The 20945-nt window shown below is 40.0% G+C and overlaps 1 protein-coding gene across 1 annotated transcript in view; it reads left to right on the top strand.

The window, feature by feature from the left end:
• COL24A1 (collagen type XXIV alpha 1 chain) overlaps positions 1-20945 on the top strand; it is a 106646-nt gene that overhangs the window by 82631 nt on the left and 3070 nt on the right. The window contains exons 43-57 of the mRNA XM_065745862.1: positions 1333-1386; positions 2314-2367; positions 2473-2526; positions 4165-4218; positions 5432-5539; positions 8404-8511; positions 9487-9594; positions 9680-9733; positions 10026-10088; positions 11142-11195; positions 12858-12893; positions 17747-17782; positions 17878-17904; positions 19033-19098; positions 20422-20590. Coding sequence (XP_065601934.1) covers positions 1333-1386; positions 2314-2367; positions 2473-2526; positions 4165-4218; positions 5432-5539; positions 8404-8511; positions 9487-9594; positions 9680-9733; positions 10026-10088; positions 11142-11195; positions 12858-12893; positions 17747-17782; positions 17878-17904; positions 19033-19098; positions 20422-20590 — 1045 coding nt within the window. The remainder of the gene's footprint in view (positions 1-1332; positions 1387-2313; positions 2368-2472; positions 2527-4164; positions 4219-5431; positions 5540-8403; positions 8512-9486; positions 9595-9679; positions 9734-10025; positions 10089-11141; positions 11196-12857; positions 12894-17746; positions 17783-17877; positions 17905-19032; positions 19099-20421; positions 20591-20945) is intronic.

Here is a 20945-nt window from a genome sequence, read left to right as displayed (position 1 = left end):
CTTTAATAACCAGTATGTTTTGACTTACTTCATTATCACTACAAAGCTAATTTAGCTGACTTAAATACCTTCATTTTGTAACTTTTTGTTTGCTAAGTTTGTATGTGAAGTATCTCTTTTGAAGTAACTAGGACCATGCCCAAAACCTAAATGCAATCTCAAAATCCTATTAAAAGCTTTGTGCCAGGAGCAGTACTTAGGGCTTGTTTCTCTTCAGTTTAACCTTTATATTTCTCCTCACTCCCCAAAATGCAGGGACTATAAGACCCAGGTGTAACTAAACACAGCCTAAGTGAGGTTTTTAGCTTAATTATGGAAATGCATGGGAGGAGACTTCAGTTGATTCTCTTGTAGCTGAACTGACTGCTCAAACATTGCAAGCAAGGTCTGTTCACTTTGCAGATTTCCCTAAAGAAACATGCCACAAACATGCTGAAACCTTGGAGAGTATAAAAGCAGTTGCGTAACAGTATCTATTGGTGGATCTGGCCAATTTGTTAGTTCCTGATACACTGCAACTAGCTATGCCTCACCAAGTTTTCATTATGTGCTTTTATCTCAGACATGGATAGATGAGGCTGTTCTTATTTCAGCTGCTCAGTGCTGGATGTCAAAGTCTTGGCCAAACTTTCTGTGGGCATAAAATATTTCACCAAATTTCATTCAAAGGGAAAAATGATAAATTTGCTGCAACAAGAGTTAAAATTTTGGGGAAGATCCCTTTTTTTGGGATTGGAATAAGAGGCTTTCCCTGAAGTAGGGGCAGTAAGCTGTCAGAATGCAGCAGTAAGAACTATCAGTCAAGAAATAATGCCATTCCCTCTGCTTCTGCTCAGTTCTCATTCCTGAGAAGTGACCTGAGGGATTGAGATTGCCTCCTTATTAGGATGAACTTCAGAATTAAAACAGGTTCTGAGTGTAGCAAGCTTTTGTGAAAAACAACCTCATTTACCACATGCTGTCTTACGGAAACCACATGAGACTTTTCCTTGTATTCCTTGAAAACAAAGTGTGGTCATTCATGAGATTCATAATTCTGATACCATGAAATATTCATATATATCAAAACTTCTGCTGAACTCAATGTTCTGACTTCATTTTTGCCCATGGAAGTTCTATCTTTTAACTTCTTCAGTTAGAAAATATTTTAGATAGTGCTTCCTGACTGCGATGTATTTTGTTTAGAAAAAGTATAATGTTTATTCCTTTAGACAAGCTGAATGTAATATTTTGGATCCTCCATTCCATCTGGTTGGTCAGATTCTTCTTCACTTCACTGCTGCAGTATTTCAGTTCAGCTGCTGCATTGTGCTCTCTTTTTTTTATTTACAGGGGCCCACTGGGGAACGTGGAGATAGAGGAGAACCTGGTGCTGAAGGCTACAAGGTAATACATCTTGCTTTCTAATACTTTCCATTTGAACATGGATGCAATGCATACGTGCAGACTCATGCAGCAAAAGTATCATCTTCTCTCACATATGTGCAGAATGAATGTGCTTGTGCATCACTACACTGATGTGTTCCTAGTACAGATTGGAGTATGTTTCATATGAGGAGAAGCTGGCAGAGCAAGGACTCTTCAGCCTGAAGAAAATAAAACTTAGGCAGGGAATCTTTGTGCATATAGATACCTAATGGAAAGTAATGAGAATGAAGATGCTAAACACGGTAGTGTGCAGTGACAGGCAAAGGGCACAGATTGAGACATGTGAAATGTTCCATTTGAACACAAGGAAACACTTTTTTTTTTAATTATTATTATTTTTTAAGTATTTTCATCTTTGGAGGAACTTTAAACCCGACTAGGCAATGATCCTACACAGCTTGATGGCCTTTCTTAAGCTTAGTTGCTCTAGATCAGAGCCTTTCCAACTTAAATTATTCTTTAATTCTAATAGTTATTCATTAGTTGTATGCAGTCTTTCAGCAAACTCAGATGAATAGTAACTCTGTTTGTCTGTTGAAATACAAAACAGTTCTTGACACAGAATATCCTGTTTAAGTTACACAGCCAGTGAAGATAGGCATGGTAATAAATCAAAGAACCAAACATAGCCTATGCTTGTGAAAGTGCAGAAATGTTTAAAATACAGAAATCCTCTTAAATTAGTTTGAAATAGAGAGTTTAAAGAAGAGAAGATCCCTAAGATTTCATCTCAGGCAAGCTAAGCATTCTTCATGCAGGTGAAATCAGTCAAGCTGAGGCCACTCAACACCTCCCAAGATGGTCTTTAGAAGCAGATCTGTATCTTATTGAGCACAATACCTTGATTTATTTGTATTGCAGTATGTTTTATTTCCTGCTTCCCAGGGTCACGTGGGTCTTCCAGGGCTTAGAGGACCAATTGGACAACAGGGGCCCCCAGTAAGTGTTTCCAAAAGTGAGGTTTCTCTACTAGTTGTTGAAATCACATTTTTGTTTTTGTTCAAATGATATTATTCACCTACTTAATACGTGTTCTTTCCAAAGGGAGAGCCAGGTGAATTGGGAGAGCAAGGACCGAAAGGGGAAAGAGGTTTAGAAGTAAGTAGAAATACAGTAAATAAAACGTGCTTAAATTGAATGTATGTTCTTCTTGTTTACTCACTGTACTTGGGGCGGGGGGGGGGGAGGAGGAGAAAAAAAGAAAGAAATGCAGGTGTTGATACATAAAACTTCTTTTAAGAGGTAAAACATAATTTCTGATGGATATTTTCAAAGATGACACGATATTTGCCTTTATATTCTAGTGTCACAAGAAAGCTAGGGCTCTCCATCACCTTCTCATGTTGCACATCCTATTAAGTCTTCAACAACTTTAATCAGCACTTTGGAGTTGAACCCTGCTTAACTTTGGACCATTTTCTACCACTGTGGTTTGACTGTTGCTCTAGACAGTTTTGTTGCAGTCTGTTGTAAGAAATCTATATGCAAGCTGATTCATAGATTTAGGCTGAGTTGTTGCTAATTACCTAACTAAATGTTCTTTTCATGCTGATCCAAGTCCATAAGAGCCCATTCATCAGGGGCTCAGCAATGTCAGTGAGACAAACAGGCTGAAGTGTGGACTGTGTTGTGCCTGGCGCTCACTGAAGCTCCAGCGGTTCTTGTGGTTGTGTCTACATCTGGCAGTAGGCACCTTCACAGGGATCACACTGTGTTCTCTTTCTCGGGCACAGTTTGATTCTTCTAAGATGCTCGTGTCATGTCTCGGCATTGATACGGCAGTATCCATTAGTGGCATCTTGCCTTTCTCTGAAAAGCCTCAGTTTTCATACGCGCATTCTCTTTTGAAACGATTGGGCTGTTTTTTCCAAATACTAAGCTTGTAGGAAAGTTTTGTAAATGACTGACAGCGGCATGGAAACAGTTTGTATTTTTTTCCTGTTATATAAGGCTGAAATTCAGTATTTGGCTTGGTTTTTCATACCTGCAGGGGCAATGAAAATTTCCAATGAAAAACTGTAAAATGATCTTATTAGATACGTTTTATTTGATAGATAAGTATTTTTGCTTTGAGGTAATGTAAAGCATTTATGAGAGGCTCTTTTGGAAATATTTCAGTGATATTCAGTTATACCCTGAAGTGGAGTTTCTTGTGACAAGGTTTGGAAAACTCCCAGAATTTTAGTGGTCTGATTTGTAAATGAAGCCTCTTGGTACTGCGCTGTGCTGAACTGTCATTCAGAAATAAGGAATTTGCTAAAGAGTAGTAGAGGCAGTGCAAGTCCAGATAAAGATAAAACACTAAGTCGTGTGCTATAAACAGAATCCTCAGATCCTTTTGACCCAATCTGAGCTTTTCTGAATTAGTACTCAGATGCTGGATCTCCTATCAGTATCACTCAGTTGTCTCAAAGTAAGATTACTAGATCAAGCCAAAAAATTATGGTAGGTATTTTTAGGTATTTAGGTATTTTTTCTGTCTACATTTTAGATAAAAATAATGTTCATGTTTTCACATACATTCAGTGCATCAGCACTGCCAGTTTTAAATGATTTCCATTTTTGAAAGGTACTGAAAGTACTGTAAGATGTATTAAGTTACTGAAAAACATTCTGCTATCTCCATCTCAAAGCCAGGCAACGTAGATATTTGTACCAGAGAGGAAATAAATTCTCAGATTGTCATGAAGGACTGTTTGTAACACTTGTCAGCTCACAAGTATTTGTAACTTTTAGGGAACCACAGGGAAGAAAGGAGCAACAGGTCAGACAGGCAAACCTGGAATTCCTGTAAGTAACGCAGTTCTGGCCTTCTGATCTTCTTGTTATCAAAGAAAGAAACAGTTATTAAAAAAAAAAAAAATTGACTCATGGCAGTGGTACTAGAAAGCCTTCTGTTTCTCATTTACAGTAAGTGTAAAGGAGCCTCTGTGGAAGTAAGAATAATTTTTGAGACTGTATTAAATCATACTAATTTATACTCAGTTACTCAGTACATGAGAGTGAAGTGCAGCTATTATAACAAGCTGCATCCCACTTGAACAGTTACTTAATAAGATGATTTGTTCATATGGCCCATAGCCCATGTGCAGGTTATCACATTACATTGTGCAGAGCTGTACTACTGTTCACTCCTGGCTCCCATCAGCTCCTTCAACAGCTGTGGCCTACGGAAGGTTGTATCCATATGTCCATAATGGATCTCTGGAGGTTTTATTCTTTGACTTGCCCTGAGATTAAATTTTTAATGCTGTTTCTTGAGTAACTGTAAAGAAGCTCACTCACATCCCTTTTCCCCAAGGGAAAAGAAAGCAGGAAGCAGTAGGTGTTCTGTAAACATAACCTAGAACAAAACGCATCAAGGCTATTTTGGTCTCCTAATAAATTATACCACACAAGACCATTTTGTAAATATATTTTACTACCTCACATCAAAACATTGTCGGTAACCAGAGTAATGCAGCTGTTTCACAGAGCTTCTAACTTCTGGGTAGAATGGAAGAATAGCCTTTTGAAGGCAAGCAGACTGTGTGTCCTTTGTAAATACTTGGCTTTTCCCTCTGAGGGACTGCAGAGAGAGCATCACTCTTCAGATGTCGGAGAGAAAAGAAATGCAAGAAAAATGGAAAAGCAAAGAGAAGACAGTAAAGCAGAAGTCTTGCAGCACATCTACTGTGCTACAACTGTGATTATTTTTGTTTACAGAGATACCTAGATGACTTTACTAGGTTTCCTTGCTTCAGTTTATCAACACTTTTAGTCATCTTCCAGGCTTTGCATGCAGAGGGGTCAGCCCCACGGTTTTGTCTGAACTTCCTCAGATCCCACAGCCTAGAAAGGCTGAGGTTAAGCCAATAGCATTTTAAGCCATACATGCTAACTCCCCATCTCTGTGAATATTCACCTGTGTCACTGTAGGATTTAGGAAATACTATGACTGAAATCTAGCTCTGTGAAGGGAAGGAGTGCTAATTGTGTTATAATGGTTTGAATTTGTTTCAAGGGAAAATTGGGGCCAGCAGGGCAGAAAGGAGCAGTGGGCTACTCTGGACCAGAGGGCATCCCTGGGAACCCTGGCAAGCCTGGGCTGTTGGGAAAACCAGGCCCTAAGGTAAATTGTTTTCCACGTTGCCCCTCTTTTTGTCATTCTGGATTAAGGATTTTCTGAGGTTAAGATGTTTTAAACAGAAGGAGCCATTCTCAGTTTTGTTGGCATCTTGGAAATCAGTCCAGTTCTTGTTCTTTCTTTTGAAGCTTGTATTTTCTCTCAGGAGCTTGCTGATAGATAGGCATGGGACTCCCAGCCCCCTGTGCCGTGCTCTGCCTGGCAGTGGGTGCCAGCCCTAGCGCCGGTGCCGCCTCTTGCAGGGCAGGTGTGACTCCAGGGAGCTACTATGGGCCTTCCTCTTCATGGGGCACCACGACCTAATGGATGAACGGCCCGTGCCCTGGGTGCAGGGGCCCGCTGCCTCCGCCCGCTCTTCTGAGGGCACAATGGCGGTGGTGGGGTGCCCAGAACTCCCATGAAGGATGCCAGGGGGCTCCTCTGCGTGGGAGCCTGCAGAGCTGAGAGACTTGCCTTGGCCAGTGGCAGGAGGACTTTGGCAGGTGGTGAGGCTGAGGGTGGCTGCGGGGCTGTCCTCTTGCCCTTCTGTTGCACAAGCATCCCGTCTGTCCTGCTGTCGGCGGAGTTCTGGGGCATACATGGCTGCGGCAGTGGTGATAAACCTCCTCACAAAGGACGCTGTGTGGTCTTTGAGGAGTGAGCGCAGCCCCTGTAACAAGGCCACCTGGTTGAGTCCATGCATACAAAGTATGCTTGTGATGGTGCCCTGTCCTTCAAATACTTCCCACCACCTGCTGCCACAGATCCACTCGATCTCTTCTTGGAGCCACTGGAGCAGGGGTTCGAGGTCTTCTGGATGTTCTTCAAAAAACGTAGCCCAGACCTCAGGTGGGAAGCTGTGCTCTGGAGGCAGGAGCACGGGCTCTGCAGGCTCCTGCTCATACTGCATGTCATAATTTGAGTGTTCTGCAGGCTGTGGGACAGAACACTCAAGATAATCTTCATCTGACCGCACCGAGAATCGGATTGTACAGGTCTTGTTCCCACATATGGCACATCTCGGTGTCTTTTTGGCCCACCAGTACGCACAGCCATAGCAAAGTTGATGGAAACAGGGGATCATGTAGGTGATATCTGTCCGACTTTGCCAACAGATGGGGCAGGTCCAATCCAATGGCACGTCCATGGCCCCGGGCTGCACGGTGGGCATGGGAGAGCAGGATAGGGAAGCTACTCTCCTTGCTGGTGCTGCAGTAGACAGAAGGTGTCACAAACTGCAAAAGAGAGAGAGAAGGAGGCTGTGGTCACTCTCTGTCCTGGCACAGGCAGCAGCAATGCCCTGGTCCCTCAGCAGGAGGCCCTTGCTTCACATTGGCTTCCCCTGGGCTGTGTCCCCACACCACTCACCTCTGCTGCTGCTAGCACATCTGAACCAGGCAGGGCTGGGAAAACACTGGTGGTGCTGTGGGAGCCAAAAACTGATGCTGGCAGCCAACAGTACAACCCAAGGCAGTCCTCTTCCAATACTCCTGGTCTCACTGCAGTGCTCAACCACAGTCCAAGTACGAGTCTACACTGGCTTCTGCCAGCACCTGAATTCGTACATGAGAATCAGCAAGGTCATAGTCTTCTCTTGCTGACATCACAACCCCTTGGTCGGTGAGTTCTCAGTCCATGGCTGTATTCATTTGTGCACCAGCCTGAGCCCCCATCACCCTCCATCATTCAGTGATTTTGCTTTGTAATGGTGATATATTTGGGAAAATAAAAATTGCACGTTTACTATCTCCACAGTAGTCCATCTCCTGTGAACTACTAGCACTTTCTGAAGCTTGAACAAATTTTCCTGTTCTGGTTTGGGTGCAATACAAATTGGTGGCAAGCTTAGGGATGCTTTTTGTACCAGGTGCTCGTATTACAGCAGGCTCTTGTGCTTTCCTGTGCAACCTACTCTACGACACCTGCTTTAGCAGGGGGCTGGACTTAGACGATCTCTAGAGATCCTTTCCAACCTCTGTGATTCTGTGATATTCTGGCTTGAAATTAAAGTTAATCCATTGCAATGGGCTAAGGAGTGCTTGACATTTGTTTTGCTTAACAGTCAGCGACTCGTTACATTGCAATTATTTGACTTTTCATAATCTTCAGTCTACAGTGGATGCATATGAAGCTATCTTCCTAAGTATGACAGGTTTTTGCTTTTTGAAGACTTAACAGAAATCCAGATGATACTGCTGATCATTCTTTCTGTATGTTTTGGAGTATTATCAACATGTCCATGTATACAGAAAGCATTAAGTAGCTTAGAATCATAGAATCACCAAGACTGGGAAAGACCTACAAGATCGTCCAGTCCAACTATCCACCTATCACCAATAGTTCTCACTAAACCATGTTCCTCACACAAAATCTAAATGTTCCTTGAATACCTCCAGGGTCGGTGATTCCACCACCTCCCTGGGCAGCCCATTCCAGCACCTGACCGCTCTTCTGGAGAAGTTTTTCCTAACATCCAGTCTGAATCTCCCCTGGTGCAGCTTGAAGCCATTCCCTCTACTCTTGTCACTAGTTACAGGAGAGAAGAGGCTGACCCTCACCTTGCCACAATCTCTCTTCAGGTAGTTATAGAGAGCAATAAGGTGTCCTTGAGCCTCCTCCAGACTGTACAACCCCAGCTCCCTCAGCCATTTCTCATAAGGCCTGTGCTCCAGACCCCTCACCAGCTTCATTGCCCTTCTCTGTACACACTTCAGGACCTCGATGTTGTTCTTGCAATGAGGGGCCCAAAACTGAACACAGGTGCAGCCTCACCAGTGCCGAGTAATGTACTGTATGTTCCATGCCTGTTTTAGCATACAATGAAAACAACTGACTTTTCTACTAATAATAATTATTTTTATATTTTTAAGGGTAATAAAGGAAGCCCAGGCTTAGCTGGTCTGGCAGGTTATCCTGGAGCTCGAGGTCCAAAAGGATTGCCAGGCATGCAAGGGCCCATGGGAGCAGCTGGGCAAAAGGTATGCACATCAGATCATGTTCTTCAAGTTCAGTACTTCAGATACTGCTCAGTATTCATACTGCATGCAGTGAGTGGGAAAACACCATGCTACTGTTAATTGTACAAGCAGTTGGTAGCAGAATTAATTTGAAAGACATGACTACAGATTGTGCTGGCCTCCTCAGCTTCTACTGATAATATTATTTAGACCCGTTTCAATGGTTTAAAAAGCAAATAAAGGAAACGCAAATAATTTTCATCATGTAAAGTTGACTTTTTCATTTAAAATGATGATTTGCCATGTTCTGTGTGATTTCAACAGTAAGCAGTTTTAAAAACCTTAATATCAATTGAAAACTGAGGAGGGAAATACTGTCTTCAGTATCTTTTCATAAAGATACTTTATAAAAGCTTTATTCGCTGTTAATAGTGTTTATTGCCAGTGCTTCCAGTCCAGTTTATACTGCTTGATCTTGGGTGATAAACTGAAAAGATGTACTTCCTGCTCAGAAAAGCTTGCAATCTGAAAAAGGCAGGGAATAGAGAGAGAAGAGTTGCCAGATTTTGCAGAGTAAGTATTAAGAGGAGACATACTGAGTCAGGCCAAAAGTCTTTGTTAGAGCAAAAAGGAATCGTCAAAGAAAGAGCATAAGCACAAAGTAATCATGAAAGTTGTATGTTCCCAACCCATATTATTTGCAGATTGGTGATATCCTGAGCTAGACATGATTTCTGTGCATTTAAATGTTCTCAGAGAATTCCTCTAGTGTGAACTTGCTCAGTTTCTGCATGAACTGATGTGAAATCTTAGACTAACAGCAAGGAGTTCCGCAGCTATATTGTGCCATGCTGAAAGGATTGTTTTTTTTTAAATTTACTTCTGATCTTCCTGTTCTGTATTTCACTTTGTGTACTTGAGCCCTTTCACAGGGAGGTACCATACTGATAATGGCCTAAAGCGTATATATAAGATGTATTTTCTTCCTATTTGCAGGGTGCAGAAGGACTTCAGGGTCATCCAGGAAAACGGGGTAAAAGAGGCCGTCCAGGATCACAAGGTGACCAGGGGCCGGCGGGAGAGGCTGGAGCCAAAGGACAGACTGTACGTAATCACAGCTGTTGAGGCAAAACAACTACACCAAGAATTACCAGTGTGGAGTAAGTGAGGATGCCTGCTTCTATTACAGGGAGAAGATGGAGATCAAGGTTTGATGGGGTTTCAAGGATTCCCAGGTCCAAAAGTATGTGTTTGTTCTTTTCTGTTAGATCTCAAGCCATTTACAGAGTGAAAATATTAGGGAAGCACAGATTTAATCAGCTTTAACAGTAATTTGTTCAGAGTGTGTCTGAACTTGTTGGAACACTGTAGCTAGAGCTGTGTTTTTCATGTTCAAATATGAATGTTCTGGGTCAGTGAGTTTGGTATTTTCATTGTTACAACTCCTAGAAATTATCTTCCACTGATTACAAGAGTTTAAAACAAGCTGATAGCTGATATTTATGTTTGACTTAACTTTTCCTTTGTATTTTCAGGGTCCTGTGGGAGATGTTGGCTTGGTTGGAATTCTAGGCCCGAAAGGTCCAACAGGACAAATTGTAAGTGTTTCACTCCAAAAAGGAGATTGTCGGAAAGGCTTGCTGGTTTCATGCATTTTCAACTGAGGGAATCTTCTTTTTCCTTTTTCTAGTAAAAGGCCAGAATCCTCTAGCCAAACCTTTCTCAGACTGCGTTTCCACTAGAAGCCCTTTGCTTGTTCTTCCACACTGGTGTAATTACAGTGTGGGTGCAGATAACACAAGCAGAGCTTGGCTCCCAGTTTTAAGGAAAAAAGCAGGTTCTGCTAACAGTGACACTCTCCTAGTACAACTTTGTTTATACAAGTCTCTTTAAAAATGTATTTCCTTTCTTTTTTCATAAGGTTACTAGTCTGCATTAGCTCATTCTTCATGACACCTTCTTCATGATATTCTACTTTCCTACCAAATATGTGGAAGCACTTTGTATTATTTGGGAGCATGCATCCATCTTACTGCCTCAAGCGGGGGAAGTTTGCAGCACAGGAACTCTTGTGTTCCTGTGCTGCAACACATGGAAAATGCTCTTCTCTCACTGCTACCACTGACGTCATAGAACCCACACAGTTTAGTTAACCAGATGCAGAGCAAAGGCTTTAGTGGCCTGTTCTAATAGCTGTTTCCTTTTTCTAAACATTCCTATACAAGATAATCACTGGAAACGAGCTGTTCACTCTAAATGAAACAGAATGGTAAAATCACATTTTAGCAATATTTACCAGCAGCCTTACAAGAGTACTTGTGGGTAGTAATATGGCTCAAGATAATAGTGATAGTAGCTCTATAAATAAGTTGTCTTCAGTGGTCAGAGTACTTAAGTTTCCACTATTTTTAGTGCATCCGCTCTCACATAAATAACTGTGTGTGGGCTTTCCTAGTGTAAATACTGCAATTATTTTAATAATTAGTCTTGTTGATTGTGTAGCAAAGAGCATTTGCTATTCAGAACAAGAATGTTATCAAGACCTTTTGGGTATTAACCAGCACTGAGCATTTTGAAACAAGGATGTGTCATTAGGATTTTCTTCATTTTGAAAACACAGTCGACTAATTAATTCCTTTGCTTGTTTACAGGGATATGTTGGTCCTGTTGGTCAAGAAGGCATCACAGGCCCAACTGGTAGGCCTGTAAGTTTCCCTTTTCTTTTGTATAGTTTGGTTATTCCACCTACCTTCATTTTTAATAATCTGTTTTACGGCTGGCTGCCATCTTATTTTGCCATCTGCAAACAAGCAACTAGCAGGACCATCTTTATACTATTACCCTGCTGGCAAGTTAATGTATATGTGATTTCAGCATCTGATACAAACAAGATGGTGAAAGAAATCATTGTAATGGCATTTAAAAAATGGCATAAAACTTAGAGGCAAGGAGAATGTCTAAAAGTTGAAATAATAATCCTCAAATTAACAAGTATATATAGATGTATAGCATTCCTGTTGGAAAGTAGCTCTGTGGAGAAGGACTTGTGTGTTTTGGTGAACAACAAGATGGCCATGAGCCAGCAGTGTGCCCTTATGACCAAGGAGGCCAGTGGTATCCCAGGGTGCATTAAAAATAGCATGGCCAACAGGTTGAGAGTGATGATCCTTTCCCTCTATTTACCCTGATGAAGATGCATCTGGAGACCTCTGTTTCTGGACTACTCCGTTCAAGAAAGACAGGGAACTTTTAGAGTCCAGAAGAGGGCCACAAAGATGATGAGGGGTTTGGAACATCCACTGTACAGGAAAAGTCTGAGAGAGCTGGAGCTATTCAGCTTGGAGAAGACTGAGAAGGGATCTTATCAATGCTTATAAGTATCTAAAGGTTATTGTCAAGTGGAAGTGTTCAGGCTCAATTCAGCAGTGCCCAGTTACAGGACAAAGGGCAGTGGGCACAAACTGGAACATAGGAAGTTCCATACAAACATGAAGAAAAAATTCTTTATTTTGAGGGTGGTAGAGTGCTGGAACAGGCTGCCTAGAGAGGTTGTGGAGTCTCCTTCTCTGGAGATATTCATAACACACCTGGACACTTCCCTGTGCAACCTGCTGAAAAGAACCTACTTCTGTAGGAGGTTGGACTAGATGATCTCTTGAGGTCCATTCCAGCCATTAATATTCTGCAATTCCATGGTAAAATTAATATTTATGCCAATTTAAAAGTGAAGAAATAAAAGGAGAAGGGATAATTCCTCTGATAATTAAACTTTTCTTTCCACTTGGTGGGAAAAAGGCAACACTAAGTCCTCCTGCATTCATTTCCCTGCTGCATAGGCGAAAACAGTTCTATATATCTGAACAAAGGCTTTAATAGATTCCATATTGAATGTAACACAGTGTAAGTAAAAAAACTAGCTAAAAATGCTATGGCGACAGAAAAGCAGTATGTAGTCTGGCTGTGAGAGAAGAACTAATAAAAGCGGATATGTCACCAGTGGACTTCTTCAGTGGCAGGGTGTACCAGGTTTGGTTCCCAATTCATAAGATGGTGGAACACTTATCTGATGGATCAGATTGAAGAGAGAGTACAGTTGATTGAGGGGGAGAACACTGACAGTTAAAATTACTGAGATAAAACTGTATCTATAATCTGAAGAAAACAATCAGCTTTTCAAATATAGGAATTACAAGGTGTTGTCAAATAATTTTTTTTTCTAATAATGTGGAAAAAATTAAAGCCCTGGAGCTGTAAATACTTCCACAGGTGGACTTTTTGTGGGAGCTGTATGACTTTCACACACGCTGATTTGCTGAAGTCCTAGAAGTTAGAAAGTATGCTGGCTTAACAGCTTCTCTTTCTTACAGGGACTGAGAGGTGAAAAGGGCACAAGGGGTGAAATGGTAAGCTGAAACCACTTCTGTGCTTTCATTTGCTTGGCTGTGTGAAAAGTATTCCTGTGTGATGCTGAGCATGCTCCTGCCTGCTCTGATTGCCAGCCAGTTGGCCCTATTGTGCTCAGCAAAACTCTGCCCTGAGGACTAGGACCACAAGTCAAAAGCACGACCTCTCCTTGTGCACACAGGCTCCTGTGTCAAACAGTATGGCTCCTGGTCATATAGCAGGCATGTACCCCACGTCTGTTACAGTTCTGATCTTAAAGCAAAATCCTCTGTCACGTTTGTTGTCAGCACTGCAGTGCCTCACAGCAGGGTGTACGTACAGCATCACGTTCATGCATGCACGCTCCTGTCTGGAGAGGGAGAAGCTCAGGAGAAGCCAGGAGCTGGAAGTTGGTGTCCATGTACCATGTGCTGGCTGTGGTTATAGCAAGCAGCACTGACAGCTAATGAAGTTGTGCTCATTAGTCTTTGTCCACTAATAAGTGTTAGGTTTTATTTAAAAATCGTGTTAGAGTTAGTAAAGCACCCAACTAACGATGGCTACATGAAAAGCCAGTGTAAGTTTGTCTTATTTACAGCAAATGTGAATGCAATTTTACTTTATACCTATGGCATTTGTTTGTGATAATTGCTTCCTGTTCCCATAACTGGCCGATGCAGTTTTGTTCCTGTTACGCTTACTCTACCTTTCACCCCACTTCACAAAGGTCATTTAGCTGTATGTTTTACTGGATTTTGGTTTTAGCATCCACCTATCTACAGTTCCAACCTAACTGCTTTATTGAATTATTGAGAAATCATAAAAACTCAAAGAATTAAGGTTTAGAATGAAGCTTTATGTGCTTATCTCAAGTAGCTTTCCTCATTGATCCTAATGCAACAGTTCCTATCTCAGAATAAGAGGAAATTAGGCTCTTAATGCTTATTATTAACTGTCTTAACTGTTTCTTGTCTTTTATTTAAAGAGTGGCTGTAACAGTATAGAGCTAGAAACATTTTCCATTACTGGTGCTGCTCTTCAAAAAATTATCTAAAATTATTAGTTAAATTCAGCTCTTATGACTTTTTCTGAAGAAGGATATTTAATTTTGAACTACACAAAGTAGCAGCAGTCTTCAATATGTAGCCAAGATAAGGGCATATTTCCAACTGTTGTCACATATGAAGGAGATAAAATGATTTGCATCCAACTTCATATTCTGAGATTGCTTATATACCTTAAAAATTGATATTGGCATTCATGCTAGAATCATGGAAATCAACTTTTCTGTAAGATTTTAATTTTTAGTTAAAAATGTTTAGTCTGCCAGAAATAGCGTTCAGTACTAGAAAGAAATGTTCTCTTATCCTCTGAAAAACATAGAGTATAAAATCATACCTCATTGTTTATTGAAAAATTCAGGTCCTGGATGCTATTTCCAGGGAAAAATTGGTAGTCAGAAACAGAGGATTCTGGGAATAAAATGAAAATTATTTTGTTTTTATTTATTTATTTACTTATATTTTGTTGTTGTTATGGTTTACCCATTCTGAGATGCAGTGAAATAACATGGCAAAAGCAGTCATTGAAAGCTTACCATTTTGCGGTGTCCATTTTTCTTTTTTTATATCAATTCTATTGATTTTAAATCAATATTTTATTTATTTATTTATTTTTAAAGTTTCTGAAGGCATGTAAAATATGGACATCCATGGAGTTGGTCATGTTTTCAAAGCTAAACTTGTCTATCAATGCATGTGAAATCGGTGTTAGAAGAAGGCTGGAGTTTTGCCCTTTGAACATCTGTACTAGCATACAGAGTGGTAAAGAATTAAAGAGCACACTTAAACTTACAGCTCTATTATCTGCTTTTGTTATCAACTGGAATTATAGTCAGTACAGTGGAATTATACTGGAATCTTCTCACTTCAATTCTACTAGGATCAGAGGGTAAATGAAGTGGATTTGTAAAGGTAATCCCGTACATTCCAGTAAAACATTCTGCAATTAGCTTAATCCATAAAAAGTGTAATTTAACCTTATTCTGCTGCTCTGTAACAGAAAGAAAGAAAGAAAGAAAGAACATTTATAACATCTTTACAGGATTTTCAAAATGCTCTATACAGATTTGCTACATTCTAAAGGCTTTTAAAAGTAATGGATATAGGCCTTTGAAGTGTTAATGCATTCAGGAAATTTAATATTCCCCAAAAGAAGTTTAGTGCAGTTAACAAGAAGCATTCAATTTTTATCTTTTTTTTCGAGATTGGTTTTATTGGCAAGGTGACAGTGAATCAAAACAAATCCCATTCCTCTTTTGCAAGATCCCTTTAAATCATTGGAACAGTGCAGTTAGGGATTTTTAAATATTCCGTTCTGTGTCAGAAACCACCACAGTTTTCATCTGTACTAGTCCCAGAAGTTTTGAAGTCTTAAAATTGTGACAGATGCCAAGAATATAGAATATTAATTGAAGTATTCAGTCATCTGGAAAATTCCCTGGAATTTCTAAATCTCAACGCCCAGAGAACAAAGGCATCTATTCATCAGAGAGCAGTGGTTACTTAGGGATGAACTGTTGAAGACTTTGTGCCTTGCTTGACCTGATGTTTGCATAATCCAGTCTGGAACCAAGATAAACAAGTACATCCTCACACTCTCAAATTTGTCAGGGTTCTCTGACACACTTTCATTTCATACTAAAGATACTTCAACAAACATGATCATAGAGGGGAGCAGTGCATTCACATAGCACTGAAGGTATCCCACAGCAGTCCAGCAGCACATGAGCTGCTGATCTGATTGAATACATGTGGAGGTCAGCTCTGTGACATCCAGTTTCTTTGTATCGGCCAAGGTGTACCACAAAATAGTGAAGTGGTTATCATCTACCATCCATTTTGTATTAATCAGTAACAGTAATAATATTTTATTATTCTTTCATAGTAATAGAATTTCAAAGGGATTGTCAGGCTGTGTAGTAATGAAAATCAGAGTAAAAAGGGAAGGTGAGGTACTTGGCACAGAACTTTCAGTGTTTTCTATACTACTGCGTGTGCTAAAGTGACTCATCCTTTGAAGTTCATTTTCTATAACTAATCATTAAGGCCTTTATAAAATATTAGTCAACTCTTACCTACAAAATGACTTAAGAGTCCTTCTACAGTTACGAATGGATGAAACATAAATAGGGTCAAGATGGATCTGTTAAAAAATTAACATTTAGTCATTAAATTATACCATTAAAGTTGCCTTACTTAAGCGTCAGAAAACCATACTTCTAAATTCCCAGGAACAGATTGTTTCAATTCTCACACCGAACATGTGTGAAGCATAGGACTCAGCCTCTTGTTGGTAAAGAACTAGTGCTGGGAATAACAGAGCAGCCCCAATCCAGCACGTGGGCCCCTCTGCCATGACCAAGGCACGTGATATGCAGGCACTCATCACCTTGTGTGGCTGCAGAGATCATCATAAACCCATCAGATGCACTCCCAGGTGGCTGCCATGTGCTCTACCTTATGAGCATGTGTAGAAACAGTAAGAAATGTGGCTGGTGTTGTCTCAGTAAAGATAAATTTGGAGCCTTAATAAATTATTGCTATTTGCTTTGAGGTCATCTTTATCTAAATATGCATAAATTCAATGTAAGATTGAATCAATTTGTCTCTGAGCCTTTTCCAGCTGGGCCAGCTGTGGTCAGCAGTGGTAGTGACTCTCACACAGATCTCGTGAAATCTCACAGCAGGAATACTTCTTATTGCTATGTTAAGTGGTTTACAAGTTGATACTGCTTTGGCTAGACTAGCCTCACAATATTTGCTGCATTACCATGTCAGATAGGATTATTTCTCATTCGGTGGAATTTTAATTCTGGCATGACTATAGTGGCATATGAGTGCTTTTGCTGGAACAGCTCATTGTGCTTGAATAATTGGTACATACAGCAGCAGCTAAGGAGCGTTTTGCTTAAAATCAGACAGGTTAAATGGTTTTACTCATGCATAATACAGATCTAGACTGTGCCTTTCATTCTTCTCTTTTGCTTGTATTAAGCCACTGTCACCTATTCTTTTCCTTGTCACTGTTCTTGGTGTTATTTATGTTACAGCAGCTCCTAGAGGCTTTCAGTATACAGGAACTGAAGAATGTTAACAGAGATACAAGTATCATTCTATCTGTGTGAATAGAAAGGCTCATTCAGATGAGGGAGACTGTCTTTAGAAGGGTCTGTATCCAACCTTAAGGCAAAACTAAAGCTCAGGCTTAAGGGCCAAGCAGCTGTCCTCCTCTCCTCCCCACCATATCCTACACACTAAAATGATGGTCCTTAAAGGTCGGGAGCACAGACATAATGTCATTAATACAGAGGAAGCCTGCAGTATCTCTTAAACAATGAACCTAATACGTTCTACCTGAAAAGTGGCACTGCTGATAAATGGAGCTGACAAAGGCTCAACAGATATCTGTGGAGTCAAGCAAATCAGTCAGTTCTTTTTGACTGCCTGTAATGTTTTTACGGTGTTTTATGATCATTCTTCCACTATAGTATTTGTATCAGTAACATACTAGTAATGCTGGCGTGTTGCATGATACGTTATGTAGTCATACTTTAAGTAAGAATGACTTTTATATCAAATGTAATCAGATGAAGAAGTTTTGGTAACTAGCTAACCTAGCAATAGTCACAGGAGTATTCCATGTTTGCAGAGTATGGTACTTAAAGAATATTATCAATTACATTTTTACCAAGGCCTGTACTACAAACCTCTCAATTTCTCTGTATGTATGGTGGCATTTTGTAATTTTAAAAATATGTAATTACAAAAGTAGTTCAACTGTAACTGTTGCATTTTATCTCCATTTCTTCCAGGGACCCCAGGGACCTCAGGGCCAGCCAGGGGCACCTGTAAGTGCATGAAAAAAAAGGCCTGTGTTTTTGTATTGTGATTGCTTTATATAAATGTGTGAAACATTTAATATGTGGTTTCTCTCATTTTCTAGGGGTCACCTGGGCCACCAGGACCAAGAGTAAGTACTGTAATTAACCTGAATACAATACAGTCCTCAGACTCAATTTTTGAAGTGTCCTAAATCTGCAGTGATTTGCTTTGAGGTCCTCTTTATCTAAATATGCATAAATTCAATGTAAGGTTGAATCCATTCGTCTCTGAGCCTTTTCCAGCTGGGCCAGTTGTGGTCAGCAGTGGTAGCTTGCAGTGACTCTCACACAGATCTTGTGAAATCTCACAGCAGGAATACTTCTTATTGCTATGTTAACTGCCATAATCTGAGATCTAGGGCCACCCACAAGATCTAATTGTTTGCCTGGCTTCCTTAATTCATTTAAAATAAATAAACCCGGTGTTTGCTCTGCACCTCTTGCAAAATGTAGGGAATGAAGGTACTCAAGGAAATGGCTTCCTATTCCAGAGGCTGCATTTAGGTCAGTCTTGATACTTTTTTTTTTACTTTTATGTAATCGTGAAAATTACTTCAGTCCATATCAGCACAGATGCTGCAGTTACAGATCACCAGATATTTTCAGAGTTCAGTTATTTCTCCAGTCAAACTTTTTCACCTCAGTTTTCCTTTTCCTTTCTTGTCTGGCAACCTGCAACTTGGTGGCAGCTTTGCTAGACAAGGACTTCTCAGCAGGAGTGATGTTTTCAGTTGGTAGAAGACCTGCGACCTTTCTTACACAAAAGTCAGATGAGAGAACATAGCATAAACTGCACCTATTTGGCTAGATCAAACGTTTTTTATGTGCTAATCTTGAAAGGCATAACAACTTTTCATACTTCTGCAGATTGGTTTCCTCAACTGTATAAATTAAGTGGCTGGGAGGGATTAAGTTGAGGTATTGATCTGTAACTCTTATTATAGCATATATTTTTTGTAGCATCCACAAATGTGATCATTAAAATTTGGGCTGGGATGCTAATGGAAATCAATGCTTTATCATTATGTAAGCTTGTTTTCTTTGGGGGTGGAAAGACAAATTCCATTTGAAAAGTAAGTACTGTCTGTGAGTTGTTTTCTAAAATGGCAAAATTATGATCATGTGTATGTTCCTATACAATGCTCAGAAACTGATCTCCTGCAATTTAGAGTATTTCTGTTCATTTTTTCATGTTCTAAAAAGTTTTCTGTTTTCAGAAACTGGTGGACATCAATGCTGCTGTCCAGGCTTTGATTGCATCAAATGCTGCATTGCAGATGGAGGTAATGTATTACACCACATTTACCTTGTCATATGGGATATGCAGTTATACATAGGTCACTCCAAAAGTAATGCCTCCTATTCATTTCTATGGTAACTACAACAGATGCAAAGAGTACAGTGATGCTATTTGACAGAACAAATTCTCAGCTACTTAACGCTATTTTTAACGTGGTCAGCACTGTTAGTTGACTTGCATGGATGAGCTGATTTCACTCTTAATTTTGTGGTGTGACATCTGTGCAGGGCTGTCCGAAACATGGTTTTTCTTTCACATTGCCATTGCTGAAACACACCACTCACTGTCTCATGGTTCTGATATCCACTGTTGGATCTCCTTAAATGTTCAGCAAGTGGTGATGAATGTCACTTGGAGGAGTTCAGTGACACCCTTTGGCTTCATCTGGACTTCCATGTCAGACTCCATGTTGTCAAACTGCCCCTCTCCTGCAATCTGTCACACAGCAACAGCATGTAATGGGATATTGGTGAGAAGGTTGAACCTCTACTACCATACTACCAATATCTGCCTCTGGTGTCATGAGCCAACATAATAAAACAGGAGGCATTGCCTTTGGAGCAGCCCATGTGCAAACACTATTTGAGGGCAGAACAGGGCTTCTTTGGAAAAACTGTGATTTGAAACAAATCACAGACTGCAAGTAACTACTGAAAAATATAGTTAAATATGCAAAAATATGTAAAATACCGTTTAAATGAAACTAAGGAAAACAGCAGCATTTGTACCTTTTTCTCACAATTAACAGAGACTGAAACATATCAGCTATCACAAACGGGACCACGGGACCATAACTATTCAGCTACAGATAATAGTGACATTTAGGCCCTGATCCATAAAGCACTGACATGCATCCTTAACTGTATGCAACTGTGGGGTCTCAGTGATGGGAAGAAAACTCATACACGTGTGAAGTCAAGCATATTTTCATATATTCTATAGACTGAGTCTAAGAATAGATTTAACTACTCAAAATCTGAAACTACTACATTTATTGTAAAAATGCACTGATTTTTTTCTTTTTTTCTTTTTTTCTTTTTCTCCCATATCCGTATTTCTGTCAACTTGTCATACTGATATATTTGCACAATCTTAAACTGTCTATAACTTCACTGGCTCTGATAATTTTAATTAAACACACTAATTTGTTTATTGGGATATGTTATTCTCATTCTGTTTTATATGGCTGATTGCATGTATTATAAATGCTTCTGTCTGGCTCTTCAATGGCCATTGGATGTTTACTGCATGTGCTGCTGTTGTCTTTCTTCTCTATGGTAATGCATTTGTTAATGGCCCCTGGCAGAGGTACCAGAATACTGAAGTAACTTCACTAGATCACAGTACAGAGATATACAAAACACTGCACTACCTTAGCAATTTACTGCACAGCATCAAGAACCCTCTTGGCACGCGGGATAACCCAGCACGCATCTGCAGGGACTTGCTTAGCTGTGAGCGGAAAGTGTCTGATGGTGAGTGTCTGCTTTCATCAAAGCTTCAGTGCAGCGTGGCTTTAAAGTGTATTGCTTCCAAGTGACAATTCCTATGTCCACTTTTTGGTATATTGACTTTTTTTTTTTTAAATTAGATTCTGTTGCAGTTTGTCACAGCTATCCTTATTCTATCTTTATGTGTGATAAAATGTCTGGATTATAAAGTGTGTAGCTACCTAGTATTATATAGATATCAGAGGTAAACATAGACGTAAAGAAGTGGACAGAAATTTTGAAAGTGAATTCCATTTTGTGATCAAAAGCTTCCCTGTTATTTATAGTCAATCAGAAATGATTTTTGTGTGGACCAGATTCTAGATTGTTAATGAGAAAA

Source organism: Cyrtonyx montezumae, unplaced genomic scaffold (assembly GCF_038088225.1).
Source record: "Cyrtonyx montezumae isolate F1298 unplaced genomic scaffold, pur_monq_1.0 scaffold_1, whole genome shotgun sequence".
Lineage (NCBI taxonomy): Eukaryota > Metazoa > Chordata > Aves > Galliformes > Odontophoridae > Cyrtonyx > Cyrtonyx montezumae.
The sequence above is the reverse complement of the archived record's forward strand: the minus strand, read 5'-3'. Positions and strand labels throughout refer to the sequence as shown.